We start from the raw sequence: 14,308 nt of genomic DNA, 5'->3' as shown, positions 1-14,308 counted from the left end.
ACTGAAGAATAAAAAACAAGATGGCATCTCGATAGAGGCAGAAAATGCTTGTGACAAAATTTAACACACATTTATTATTAAAAAAATCTCTAGAAAGTAGGCATAAAGGTAACCTATCTCAACATAATAAAGGCCATATATGACAAACCCACAGCTAACATCATTCTCAATGGCGAAGAGCTGAAAGCATTTCCACTAAGATCAGGAACAAGACAAGGATGCCCACTCTCACCACCTTTCCTCAACATAGTTTTGGAAGTTCTAGTCATGACAATCAGTGAAGAAAAAGAAAAAAAAGGAATCCAAATTGGAAAAGTAAAATCGTCATTGTCTGCAGATGACATAATACCACACATAGAAAATCCTAAAGATGCTGCCAGAAAACCACTAAAGCTCATCAATGAATTTAGTAAAGCTACAGGGTACAAAATTAATACACAGAATCTCTTGTATTTCTACACACTAACAACAAAAGATCAGAAAGGAAAATTAAGGAAACAATCTCATTTACCATCACATCAAAAATAATAAGATACCCAGAAATAAACCTACGTAAAAGACCTTTACAATGAAAACCGAAAGATGCTGATGAAAAAATCAAAGACGACACAGAAAGACCAAAAGACATACTGTGTTCTTGAACTGTAAGAACTAATGTTGTTAAAATAGCCAGACCACTCAAGACAATCTACAGATTCCATGCAATCCCTATCAAATTACCAATGGCATTTTCCACAGACCTAGAATATAAAATTTTAAAATTTATATGGAAAAATGAAAGACCCCAAATAAACAAAATCATCTTAAAAAACAAAAACAGGTTACCAATGACCTTCTTCATAGAACTAGAACGAAATATTTTGAATTTTTTATAGAAACACAAAAGAACCTGAATAGCCAAAGCAATACTGAAAAAGAAAAATGGAACTGGTGGCACCAGGATTCCTGGTTTTGGATTACACTACAAAACTACAGTCATCAAAACAGTATGGTACTGGCACAAAAACAGAAATATAGCTCAGTGGAACAGGACAGAAAGCCCAGAAATAAACCTAAGCACCTATGGCCAACTAATCTATGACAAAGGAGGTAAGAACATACGGTGGAGGAAAAACAGTCTCTTCAATAAGTGGTGCTGGGAAAACTGGACAACTACATACATATAAAAGAAGGAAATCAGAACATTCTCTAACAACATACACAAAAATAAACTCAAAATGGATTAAAAACCTAAATGTAAGGCCAGACACTATAAAACTCCTAAAGGAAAACATAGGCAGAACACACTTTGACATAAATAGCAGCAATATCTTGTTTGATCCACCTCCTAGAATAGTAAAAATAAAAACAAAAACAAACAAATAGGACCTAATTAAGCTTAAAAGCTTTTGCACACTTAAGGCAAACACACAAAAAACCCAGAAGGAAAACCCACAGAATGGGAGAAAAATCTTTGCAAATGAAGCTACCAACAAGTGCTTAATCTCCAAAATATATAAACATCTCATGTAGGTAGGTATCAAAAAAACAAAAAATGCAATCAAAAAATGGATAGATTTAAACAGACATTTCTCCAAAGAAGACACAGAGATGGCCAAAAAAACACATGAAAAGATGCTCAACATTACTAATTACTAGAGAAATGCAAATCAAAACTACAATGAGGTAGCACCCCATACTGGTCAGAATGGCCGTCATGAAAAAGTCTACAAACAATAAACGCTGCAAAGGGTGTGGAGAAAAGGGAAGCCTCCTACACTGGTGGTAGGAATGTAAACTGGTGCAACCACTATGGAGAACAGTATGGAGGTTCCTTAAAAAGCTAAATACAGAACTACCATATAATCCAGTTATCTCACTCCTGGGCATACATCTGGATAAAACCATAATTCAAGAAGATACATGCACCTCAATGTTCACTGCAGCACTATTTATAATAACCAATACATAGAAACAACCTAAGTGTTCACTGCCAAATGACTGGATAAAGAAGATGTGGTGTGGTATACATATGTGTGTGTATATATATATACACACACACAATGGAATCTTATTCAGCCATAAAAAAGAATGAAATAATGCTATTTGAAGTAATATGGATGGAAACCCTGAGATTTTCATACTAAGTGAATTAAATCAGACAGAGAAAAGACAGATAATAACATATCACTTACATGTAGAATCTAATAAAAATGATACAAAAGAACTTATTTACAAAACAGAAATAAACTCACAGATTTCAAAATCAAACTTACGGTTACCAAAGGAGAAACATGGGCGGGAGGGATAAATTAGGAGGCTGGGATTACACACTCCTCTATATAAAACAGAGAGCTAATGAGGACCTTCTGTATAGCACAGGAAATCTACTCAATATTTTGTAATAACCTACATGGGAAAAGACTCTGAAAAGAATGGATATAGATATATGTACAAATGCTTCACTTTGCTCTATAGCTGAGACCAACACAACACTGTAAGTTAACTGTATTCAACTTAAAAAAAAAGAAAACATAAATAGTCAATCTATTACCAACCAGAGCACTAGCCTCTCTCTTAGACAGTTGTTACCTCATGCAAAGATGCACCAAGGGAGGTAGCTGATTAGTCATGGTCCCATCGAATAACCACTATTCTAAGCATAATTTGCATCTCCCAGGTATATTATTTTACCACATCATTTTCTGCTCTGATCACTTTACAGTAGTGGAACAGTGTCTTCAACATGCCAAGTATATAATAAGTAGTTTTTAATTGAATGATTAATTAACTAGAGAACAGAATAAAGTGCTCTGGGTTAGAAATAGGTCAGCAATCTGAAAAATTAAAGATTAAGTTATTCCCCTAACCGCAGGTTAAGTTTTTTTGAGAAAATGAAGTTGACGTTAAAAAATAATGCTACCGCACCTGAGGGATGATTCTAAGCTCCTGTTGTGGCCTTTCATTATCAATGAATCTCTGTAACACCAAGAAGCTGACTAAACAATCTTAAAATATTTTATTTACTTCTGTACTATGAAATCAATTCTTTTTTTGGGGGGGGGGTGCTTTTTAGGGCTGTACCCGAGGCATTATGGAGGGTGGTTCCCAGGCTAGGGGTCAAATCAGAGCTGCAGCTGCTGGCCTGTGCCACAGCCACAGCAACACAGGATCCAAACTGCATCTGTGACCTACACCACAACTCATGGCAACGCTGGATCCTTAACCCACTCAGTGAGGCCAGGGATGGAACCTGTGTCCTCATGGATACTAGTCAGATTCGTTTCTGCTGAGCCATCTCAGGAACTCCAATGAAATAAATTCTGATTTAACTGATGCATGAAATTGTTATGTAGACATATATTTGCCATATACAGCAACTGCCCTTGAGTAGCAAGATAATTTCATGTCACCACCATAAATTAAGAGAAAAATATCATAAAGAGAAGTTAGTGTGATTAAAAAAAAAAAACCCAAACACCCTACATTGACATTTGGTTATTATGATAAGGAGTAAACATTTCTGTGGTAATCAGAACCATGGAAGCTGCTCCTATAAAAATGAACTTAGGGGTTCCCGTCGTGGCTCAGTGGTTAACGAATCCATCCGACTAGGAACCATGAGGTTGCAGGTTCGATCCCTGCCCTTGCTCAGTGGGTTAAGGATCTGGCGTTGCCATGAGCAGTGGTGTAGGTCGCAGACTCGGCTCGGATCCCGCGTTGCTGTGCCTGGCTCTGGCGTAAGCTGGTGGCTACGGCTCCAATTCGACCCCTAGCCTGGGAACCTCCATGTGCCACAGAAGCGGCCCAAGAAAATGGCAAAAAGATAAAAAAAAAAAAAGATGAACTTAAACATCTAGTTTAATGTGTCTAGACTGTGTCCCTTGGGTTACATGCCAGCCCAAATAAAGTGAATTTCCGCACTGGGTACATACAGTGGTTTAACTTACCCCAAGTTCTATATCTTCTGAATGGAGCTTGGCTTGGATTGCTGCAAATCCACCTAATTCTCCAAACTGAGAAGAAAAAAGGCACACATTCATTTTAAAATGCTATACCTTAATAGTCAAGCAAGGCTCACATTCTGCTTCATCTACGTGCTCTATAATCCTGGTCTTGAGAGTCACCACAAAGATACTCCAATGCTCCTGTGAGGCACTGCAGGGGATGTGCTAAGTCCTAAATCTGATGTTTATCTGTATAAACAGCACATACACAAAAAAGGAAGAAACTACAAAACCTATCTGATCATTCTTTGTAGCTGTCATCTACCTAAAACATCAAACTATAGGAAATCTCATCAGAAAATAGAAAACATGACCATACTAATAAAAGCTGTATACCTTATTTACCAAATCCACAACCCATCCATGAGGCTCCTATGAGAAAAGAAAACAGAAATTGAGATGGCAATACAAAAACCTCCCTACTGACCCTCACATCGCTTTTACTCTACATCAAAGGTTGAAAAAAAATTTAAATTAAACAAATATTTCAAAAGGTTCTTCCCAATATTTCTTACTGTGATTCTTGGACATTACTGCAATTTTAAGAGTAAGTTTGTATTCTGATGGAATTGCTCTAAAATGAAGCATTTATGCAGTTGTCTAAGCGCTCTCAAGTACAGGATAACTTAAATTCTCTAAGAGTTGAATTTTAGGAGTTAAAAATTATTAACTGAAAGAGTAGCGAATCAGGAGATAAATGTTTTAGTCCTCAAGTATCATCAGCATCATGAGTGTCCTGGAATAAGCTCTTTTTTTGTCCTCCTTTTCTTACTTCCTTTCCTTTCCTAAACATCCCCTGTTCTAAGGGCTGAATTATGTTCTCGTGGCTGGATACAGAACAGTGACTAAGAAGAGATGTGGGACTCTAGCAGGGTCAACAAAAGCAAATAAACTGATAGATACATCATTCAAACTGTCCTAAGTTCCACAAAGGAAAAACAAAAGGTCCTCAAATGAGAAATAGGGGTCTACTCTGTTCAGAGCGACGGTCACTGAGAAAGCTCTCTGGAGAAGTGGTCTTTAAACTGGAACTTAAAGGATGAGACAGATTTAGCCATTCAAAGAATAGTCCAGGCAGAAAGGCTGAAATGGCAAAGGTCCTGTAGAGGGAAGGTAGAGAAACTGACCTTGTTTGAAAAACTGAGAGGCAGCGCTCCCAGCTGGGACACAGTGAGTGGGGGAGAGAGGCTCAGATGAATCAGGTTGTAGAGAGAGACAAAGGCCATATCATGCAAACTCACAGACTGTGATTCGAAGGAGAGCAACAGAGATGTTTAGAGCAAGACAATGAAACGTCTTACGGTTAAAGGGCACTCTCGCAGTTATGCGGAGAATGGAATAGAATGCATGAATAAGAGTGAAAATAGACACCGGGTGAGAAGACTGGTACAGTAACCAGGTAAAACATGATGGTGTTTGGAGTAGGAGGGCGGCAGGAGAAACAGATAAGCCAAATGAAGATCGACGTGAGATTAACTCACAGGACTCATTCGCGGTGTGGATGGACTCTGGTGGACCCCTATGTTTTCAGCTTGAGAATCTAAGTGGATGTGATGCCATTTACTGAAAGGGAGAAGAATGAAGACTGGGGAGTCACAATGAAGTTCGATTTTAGGTGCGGTCAGTCTAAGACATCTGTGCGGCAACCAAAAGGAGAGAGCTGGAAGTCCGTCCCGCTCAGAGAAGAGGTTCAGACCAAAGAGCTATAAAGCGAAGGGCCATCAGCACAAAGACGGCACACAAATCCATGAGAATGGGAGACATTTCCTAGAGAAAGTATGGTGAACAAAGAGACGAAGGCTCTGGACCAAAGCTGGGTAGAGGTGAAGGAGCCTGGGAAGGAAACACAGCCGAGGGGCAGGCAGCAAGCAAGAGACTGTAGGCGGAAGGAACTGCGACCACTGCTGTTAGGAGGGTCCGGACACATTTCCTCAGGATCTGGAAACGCAAAGGTGTTGCGGCCTTGATGAGAGTGGTTTCGGTGGAGTGCAGCAAAAGAAGGTGGAACAGAACACCCTGCAGAGTTAATAGGGACTTCATCTTGGTTACCCCTAAAAAACCTCTCCCACTAAAAATAACTAACACTACCGGATAAAAACAACAACAACAAAATCTTTTAAAACATACAGGTGAGTTGGCACAGAGTGCTCAGAGAGAAAAAGAGAGAGAGAGAAAAAGTAGAAATCCTGTGAGGTAAGTAAACTCTGAGTCCAGCTTTCACACTGCAGGCATCCGTGGAACTCCAGAGACCACTGCTAGCTTCCATTTCATGGCCTCAAGGCAGCTGAGAAGCAGGACACAAAGCCAAGACGGGGCTCAGAGACTGAGGAGAGACTGTCGCATAAAGCAAGACCCCAAGGGGCTACATCCTGAGTTTAAGGTGCACTGAAACGACTGTATCTGTGGAAGGGAAAGAAGGAAGCCTGCCTATCTTGACTCTGGTGCTAGATGGTAAGGAAAAAAATTCCCCATGAATTTATACCCACAGAATTGCCCTCACACAGTTTTGTTGCTCCAATTCACACATTCATGGTCTGAAAAACTTTAAGCGCAGAATTTATTCTAAAGTGGTCTCAAATCATAGTACTCCCAGGCACCTAGAAGACGTAAATCTTTTTTGGAGGAAAGAATTTTCAACTCGGACCTCAAAAAAATCTTCCTAAATTCCAAGCACATAAATTCACAAGTATGCTTTTCTATATACACACATATATACACAAAACAAGTGGGTAAAAGCTGGCAGAATCAAACCAGCTTTTATTTCATTAAAAAAAATTTTTTTTTATGGCTATTCCATAGCATATGGAATTTCCTGGGCCAGGGACTGAATCTGAGCCACAGCTGTGACTTACACCATAGCCAGATCCTTGAACCCACTCACTGGGCTGGGGATCAAACACTCCTCTGAAGCAACCTGAGCAGCGGCAGCTGGATTCTTAATCCCCTGCACCACAGTGGGAACTCTCGGGCCAGTTTTTAGATATCACCCATGGCATATAAACTAAGCATTAAACACGGAAGAGATTGAAAACTGGAGCCAAGAAATAAGGCAATAAAAAAATAACTAAGCATAGTCAAAAAAAAAAGAATTTATAGAAATGAAAAATACAGTAACTGGAATTAAAGACTTAATGAAAAGGTTATTTAGCATATCTGATACAAACAGAAAAAACGATTAGTGAACTGGACCATAGGTCTGAAAAATATCACAAATGCAGAAGACAAAAAGATGGAGAATATGGGAGTTCCCGTCGGAAACGAATCCGACTAGTATCCATGAGGATGTGGGTTCGATCCCTGGCATTACTCAGTGGGGTTGATGATCCAGTGTTTCTGTGAGCTGTGGTGTAGGTCAGAGCCCAAGGTGCTGTGGCTCTGGTGTAGGCCGGCAGCTCCAATTCGACCCCTAACCTGGGAACTTCCATATGCCACAAGTGCAACCCTAAAAAGTGAAGCAAAAAAAAAAAAAAAAAAAAAGAGAAAAAAAAGATGGAGAATATGAAAAAGGGAAAGGGACATGAAGGACATACATCCAATCAAAGTTCTAGAAGAAAAAAGGCTAATGGGGAAGAGGTAATATTTAAAAAGATAATGGTTAAGAATTTCCCAGAATTAATACAAGATATAAATCCTTATATTCAGAAACTCAATGAATCTGAAGCAAAATAAACAAAAAGAATACCTCAGTTAATTGCAGTGAGAGTCAAATTGCCAAATATCAAAAAGAAATAAGAGAGTTCAAAAAACAGCCATGAAGAAAAGACAGACTTCTTACAAAGCAGCAATAGTCAGACCAACATTCAACTTCTCAACAGTAATACTCAAAGCCAGAAGACATTGAAAGGACATCATTGATATTTTGACAGAAAATGTATCTCAACCTAGAATTTAAAACCTAGTGAAAATATTCTTCAAGAAATGGGAAATAAAGTCAAGTTGAGGCTACCAAAATAAAGACTCAACCACCAATGAACCGCATATGAAAAGATACCTTACAGGATGCACCCCAGGAAGAAAAAAAATCATCCCAGTGGAAGGTCTGAAATAGGAATGGTGCACGAAGAGATAGCACATATACAGGGTTGAGTCAAAACACTGTATAAAATAATGATGATGATATCTATCTGCGGGGGGATAAGACAAGACAGGCGAGTACTAAGAGAACGAACAATAAAAGGAAAATGAGTCAGGGGAGGAGGGGGAGCACATGGAACATTCCAAGGGTTCATGAACTCCTCAGAGAAGGATAACAATATTAATGATATTTAGGTTTTGTTTAGTTAAAATTTTAGGGTAATCACTAAAAGAATAACTGAGAGAGGAGAATGTGGGATCTTTCATCTGGTTGGCTGTGAAGGGGGACAGAGAACCATGCTGAAGCTAGAGAAGGGTGTGGTACCTAAGGCAGAATTTTTAAAGATGGGAAAATACTAAACCATGCTGCATACAATGGGAATAATCCGATAAAGAGAAAAAAATTGAGGATACCAAAGAAAGAATAGAAATATGAAGGCTTAAAATGGTTGAGAAGGCAAGAGGAGAGGAGAGGGGATCTAGGGCTTTTGTAGGAGAGATAATTCCTTCTGTGGTAATGAGAGGAAATTAAGAGACTGAATCTTTTTGGGTCTCCACTGTTGCATATGTAAACTATAGGGAAGAGAAAGAGCATTTGCTCAATACTTACCAAAGTGAACCTCTGTGTTCACTGTTTTTATATACATTTATCAGTTAAGCTTCACAACAAAATTCAGGATAATATTTTAATATGTTGGGAGGCAAGACTGTATAAAAGATGCAGGAGTTCCCATTGTGGCACAGTGGGTTAAGAATCCAACTGTAATGGCCTGGGCCGCTGCGGAGTGGCAAGTTCAATCCCTGGCCCAGCCTAGTGGGTTAAAGGATCCAGTGCTGCTGCAGCCCTGGTGTTGGTTAGCAGATGTGGCTTGGATTCAATCCCTGGCCTGGGAAACTTCCATATGCCATAGGTGCAGCCATTTAAAAAAAAAAAAACTTAAAAAAGGAAAAGAATGCACACTATGGCACTAGATCACCTAGGTTGCTCCTATAACCAGGTACATGAACTTGGGTAAGTACCTGACCTCTGTGTGCCTCAGTTTCTTACCTATAAAATGGGGGTAAAAATAGTATCTAACACATAGAGTTGGTAAAGGGATTAAATTCCACAGGATATACTCACTGCCCTTTTCACTCAGCTCTTACATCCTCTCTGGAGTACTACTTGACCCTCTAAGGCAGCCTTAACTATTCCCTCCCCTATATTCCGTGCATAGCACACATTATTATAATTGTACATAGTGTTTGCTATGCAAACGCATGGATGGCATGCAGAAGTTCCCAGACCAGGGATCAAACTCTCGTCACAGCAGCGACAGTGTTGGATCCTTAATCCGCTGAGCCACTGGGGAAATCCTATTATACTGGGATTTTTTGTTGTTGTTTTCGTATTTCCTCCACTATGCTATCAGTTAGAAAACATGTCTTATCACTCTTAATACTAAGGATAGGAACTATTTTACATACACACATGTCTCTAAAACCCAAAATAATGCCAGACATACAGCAAACGTTCAACGAATGACTGCTGAACTAAACCTCTGCTTCCACTAAAACAACGTACATTTTCCACCTACTACATTGACTTCTTTAAACTGTTTCTGAAACACCAAGCCTGGAGTTCCCGTCGTGGCGCAGTAGTTAACAAATTTGACTAGGAACCATGAGGTTGCAGGTTCGGTCCCTGCCCTTGCTCAGTGGGTTAACGATCCGGCGTTGCCGTAAGCTGTGGTGTAGGTTGCAGACGTGGCTTGGATCCCGCATTGCTGTGGCTCTCGCATAGGCTGGGGGCTACAGCTCCGATTCGACCCCTAGCCTGGGAACCTCCATGTGCTGCGGGAGCGGCCCAAAGAAATAGCAAAAAGAAAAAAAAAAAAGAAACACCAAGCCGTGTTTGACCAACAAATTGCCTGTATGTACTCCCTGTGGGAATAATGTATTGGTACATTGCAGGCCTTTAAATATAAAATTAAGATGCTGATCTGTGCTTGGAAAAAAAACAACAGCTTTAGAACTTATGAAGTTTAGAAGAAAATTATACATCTTTTTCTCAGAATAATTAGTCGTTTCAAATGATTTCAAATGCTCTAGCTTCTCACATAACTCTAAGAAACTGGGACACCCATTAAACTGGGGTTCTGGTAATACAATAAATAGGCCACTCTTGTCATGTGGTCATTCCTCATTTCACTAAACATCATTTCAAATCTATACAGTTTCTTCATGATGTTAATTAATACCTAAGGAAAAAAATTTTTTAAAAACTATGGAAAAATACGCAATAGCTGAAAAATATGTTAAGCAATTTTATGAGCCATATGGAGAATTTGTCATTTTTCATAGACTGTTTTAATCCTTGAATGTAAACTGTCATTTTTATAGCAGAGAAAATCTTTTTCAATACATTTATCTATAAAAAGATGGAACAAAACTATGTTCACCTTTTGGAAAGTAGATACAGGTGAAACAGCAAACATATTTCCCTCTCCAAACACTTCTGCCCAATTCCTTTGAGACACTTTCATTCGGTTTTTAAAATGGTATTCATTATCGGGATTGAAAGCCTAGATTCGGAGAGAACAGAGAAACACTATTATTATCTATTTCTATAGCAACACATATTAGCATTAGAAAAGAAGATTAAAATATAGACTTGGACTCTCTCTATTAATGGAATCTTTCAAGGACCCCGCAAAGCATATTCTTTAGCTAGTGCTGAGGAGCAAATGACCAAAGTGGTGCTCTCCTGTTCTGTTCGCAGTTTGCTGGGGCAGGAGAGAAGGAGGTTAACAGGACAAGAGTTCTGACCCAAGGCAAGGTGATGGCCAATGCTCCAGATGTCCTAGGGCCACCACAAGCAGAGCTGGGCAACAAGCAGTGAAGACAGAAGTTAGGAGGGAAAACAGGAGCCTGCCTTCTTTGCGCAGCTACTGTTACGAGTCAGGGAAAAGCCCAGAAACCACACTACACAATGCCCTATGTGATAATACTTATGATTCAAATATTCAGGGAGACATAAGGGAAAGTTCTTTAATCACTCTGAAAGCTGAAAAGCTTCAAATCAGAAATCAGGTATTTCTTTAAAACTGAAAACACAGAAAGGCTGCTCTGCTTTCAAAATAAAAAGCAAGAACTCTTAACAGCCAAGGTAATACCTTTAATGATAAAATCATTATCAGACAGTATTAATTACAAGTCAGAAGGTAGTAGGTATTTTAAACAAAATCAAAACACAAAGTAGTTCATTTTAGACATACTATACCATTGTCAGCACAGCCAGCAGACCAGTGGGAATTGGGTCTTGTTTTATTCTCTCTGCAACCAGTTCTATTAACAGCATCAACATGTTGTAGATCCCTTCATGAATTTCAGTTCCCCACTTGTGAACAGCGCTTGATGTCAGAAGCTATAAAAACATAAATGGCAGTTTAAAGTCTTACTTGAAAAGAAAGAAAAAATTTCTAAGGTATCATTCAGTCTTAAATAATCAAGAGATAATTACTATAACACTTATTTTTATGCAGATGTCTTGCTTTAAAGACCCATAGCTGTAGTCTTCTACTCATTCATTTATTTCACAGTCACCACTTAGTTTTGTTTTTGATTTTTAACTCCCTAATATTAAAATAATTTGTTTAGGAGTTCCTATTGTGGCTCCGTGGTCACGAATCCGACTAGTGTCCATGAGGACACGGGTTTGATACCTGGCCGTGTTCAGTGGATTAAAGATCTCGCGTTGCCATGAGCCGTGGCATAGGTTGCAGACATGGCTTGGATCCTGTGTTGCTATGGCTGCGGCTGTGGTGTAGGCTGGCAGCTGCAGCTCCAATTAGACCCCTAGCCTGAGAATGTCCATAAGATGCATGTTTGGTCCTACAAAGCAAAAGCAAAAAAAAAAAACCCAAAACAACAACAACAAAAAAAACAGTTCGTTTAAAGCAAAATGTTTATCTGCTTTTCTACTTTTCATTATTACTAGGGGAGGTCAAGCGGTGAAGAGCAAGAAAGAACTTGTGATCAGCTCTGGTATTGCTGTTTTCTAGCTGTGTGGTCTTGGACAAATTTACGTGAGTTTTCCGAGGTTCAGTTCTCCCATCTCAAAAGATGCATAATTCCCACCCAATTCCCATAGATGTTACAAGTATCAAAAGGCATAATAAATGTAAACTTATTAGTAAGGTTTGCTATTAATATATTTTGGCTGTCATTATTAATAAACATTCCTGGAAATGGATGCTGCATTACATGATTTAAACATACACATTCTTTTCATATTGTTTTAATCTCAGAAGCAAGACTGCATCTTCCCACCTGCTGACCAGATGGCAGCATGGCTCTGAATGTAAAAAAAAATTTTTTTAGGGAGTTCCTATCATGGTTCAGAAGAAACAAATCTGACTAGTATCCATGAGGACACAGGTTCGATCCCTGGCTTCACTCAGTGGGTTAAACATCCAGCGTTGCCATGAGCTGCGGTGTAGGTCACAGACCCGAGTTGCTGTGGCTGTGGCACAGGCCAGTGGCTACAGCTCCGATTCGACCCCTAGCCTGGGAACCTCCACATGCCTCAGGTGCAGCCCTAAAGAGACAAAAAAAAAAAATTTTTTTTAAGAAACACCTCACCAATTTGTTTTGCTTGTATTTTCCTTTGATACAATATATAAAAGTAATACTCAGTTTTTTAAAAATATGTAAGCACATCCGGAGTTCCCACTCCGGCTCCATGAGGATGTGGATTCAGTCCCTGGCCTCGTTCAGTGGGTTAAGGATCCAGCGTTGCTGTGAGCTGTAGTGTAGGTTGCAGATGCAGCTGGGATCCAGTGTTGCTGTGGCTGTGGCACAGGCCAGCAGCTGCAGCTCGGATTTGACCCCTAGCGTGGGAACTTCCATATGTTGTGTATGCGGCCCTAAAAAAGACAAAAAAATTTTTTTTAAAATGTAAGAAAATCTAAAATAGTTCTAAGTGATAAGGCATTGTAACACTGTTCACGTTGATACTATTTTTCTTAAATATAAAACAAAATACAAAACAATGGTATATCACGCTCAGAGAGCATTTTAGATTTGTTACAAAGGAAGGAAAAGACACAGAGATGAATCCAATCACCTTTGGATTTCCCCAATCTTTGATCTTCTAAGTGCTTGGGGAAACCTAATTCAGGAAAAACTGCCAGAAGAGGGAATGAGAAATCAAAAGTCTCTACTTAATAAAATAATGGAAAACTGGTACAGTGGTTTCATGTTCTTATAAGATTTCCCTTTAGAGGGAAATACTATGCTATAAAAATTTCATCATGGCCACACTGAGAACCCTTTAAGAGCAGGCTGAAAGAGCCCGTATTTCTTTAGCTGTAGAGGAAAACCTCAGTTTCAGATCTTTTACACAGCAATTAGCTGTACTATTTGCTCAAATGATTTTATATAAACCAGTGAGTTACTATATTTTGCAAGAATTCCTTTGCCTGCCTATATATTCTTCCTATACTTAAAAATTAGATAATAAAGCAAAATTAAGCAGAGATTAAGAAGCTTCGTATGTGACTATTAAATTTATGTAGACTATGCCCCACTCCCTCTATTGCCATCTCATTTATTCAGTTTTTACTATGAAAATGGAGTTCTATGTACCTTACAGACAAGGTGGGGCAAGGCAGGCAGCGCCTTGTGGGGATCAGGTGTACAAAGTTTAAACATAACTATGCACAATGGCGAGACAGATCTAGGTGTTTTTCCCTGCCTGAACACACTAGGAAAGGATGCAGGCTAGCCTGAAAGGTGAAGAAAGTAGAAATTACAACAAAGCTCCTTTTGTGCACCTTATTCATACAGTTGCCTATTATTTATACCCTTATTTCTTAAAAAAAAAAAAAAAAAAAAGGCAGGAAGCAGCTTGTAAGAAAAGCCCTAGGGAAGCAGGTAGGGAGCGAATTGTCACACCAGGAAACACAGCTAAGGGAAGCAAATCAATTATATAAGATACACTGAGTTTTCCGGTAACCAAGTCTAAAGGCATACAGAATTCTGAAATTTGTCTGGTTGAGAAAACCTTTTTATTAATAGCTCTAAACTCTAAGAAGTGAATGACACTGAACATTATGCAGGGTACCTTCGTGTTCATAATTTTATAGAAAAAAACCTCCCAACACTATTTGACTATTTTTTATACTATTACAAACAGCTGAGGGCATAAAATAAAACAGTCCTCTGAAGCATCTTTGTATAGAGTTAGAGCTTTAAATTCCGAATAC

The 14,308-nt window shown here is 39.0% G+C and overlaps 1 protein-coding gene across 8 annotated transcripts in view; it reads right to left on the bottom strand.

Moving 5' to 3' along the window:
* The window catches only part of USP24 (ubiquitin specific peptidase 24), a 164,070-nt gene that overhangs the window by 110,790 nt on the left and 38,972 nt on the right, over window positions 1-14,308 (bottom strand). For 7 of the 8 annotated variants that reach the window (XM_084964980.1, XM_021097812.2, XM_021097814.2 and 4 more), the window contains exons 4-7: window positions 11,323-11,466; window positions 10,502-10,624; window positions 4,323-4,358; window positions 3,930-3,995 (exon numbers count right to left, since the gene is read on the bottom strand). Coding sequence is in view for 5 of the 8 variants with exons in the window: in XM_021097812.2 (XP_020953471.1) it covers window positions 3,930-3,995; window positions 4,323-4,358; window positions 10,502-10,624; window positions 11,323-11,466 (369 nt within the window). In the remaining 3 variants the exon portion in view is untranslated. Of the gene's footprint in view, window positions 1-3,929; window positions 3,996-4,322; window positions 4,359-10,501; window positions 10,625-11,322; window positions 11,467-14,308 lie in introns of those variants that run through there. The other variant, XM_084964982.1, reaches the window with a different exon arrangement.

Source organism: Sus scrofa, chromosome 6 (assembly GCF_054392235.1).
Source record: "Sus scrofa isolate SSC_HxYL_T2T_F1_AM1 chromosome 6, Sscrofa_HxYL_maternal_Yorkshire_Landrace_v2.0, whole genome shotgun sequence".
NCBI lineage: Eukaryota > Metazoa > Chordata > Mammalia > Artiodactyla > Suidae > Sus > Sus scrofa.
Note: the sequence above shows the minus strand (reverse complement) of the source record. Positions and strands in the feature narration are given on the sequence as shown.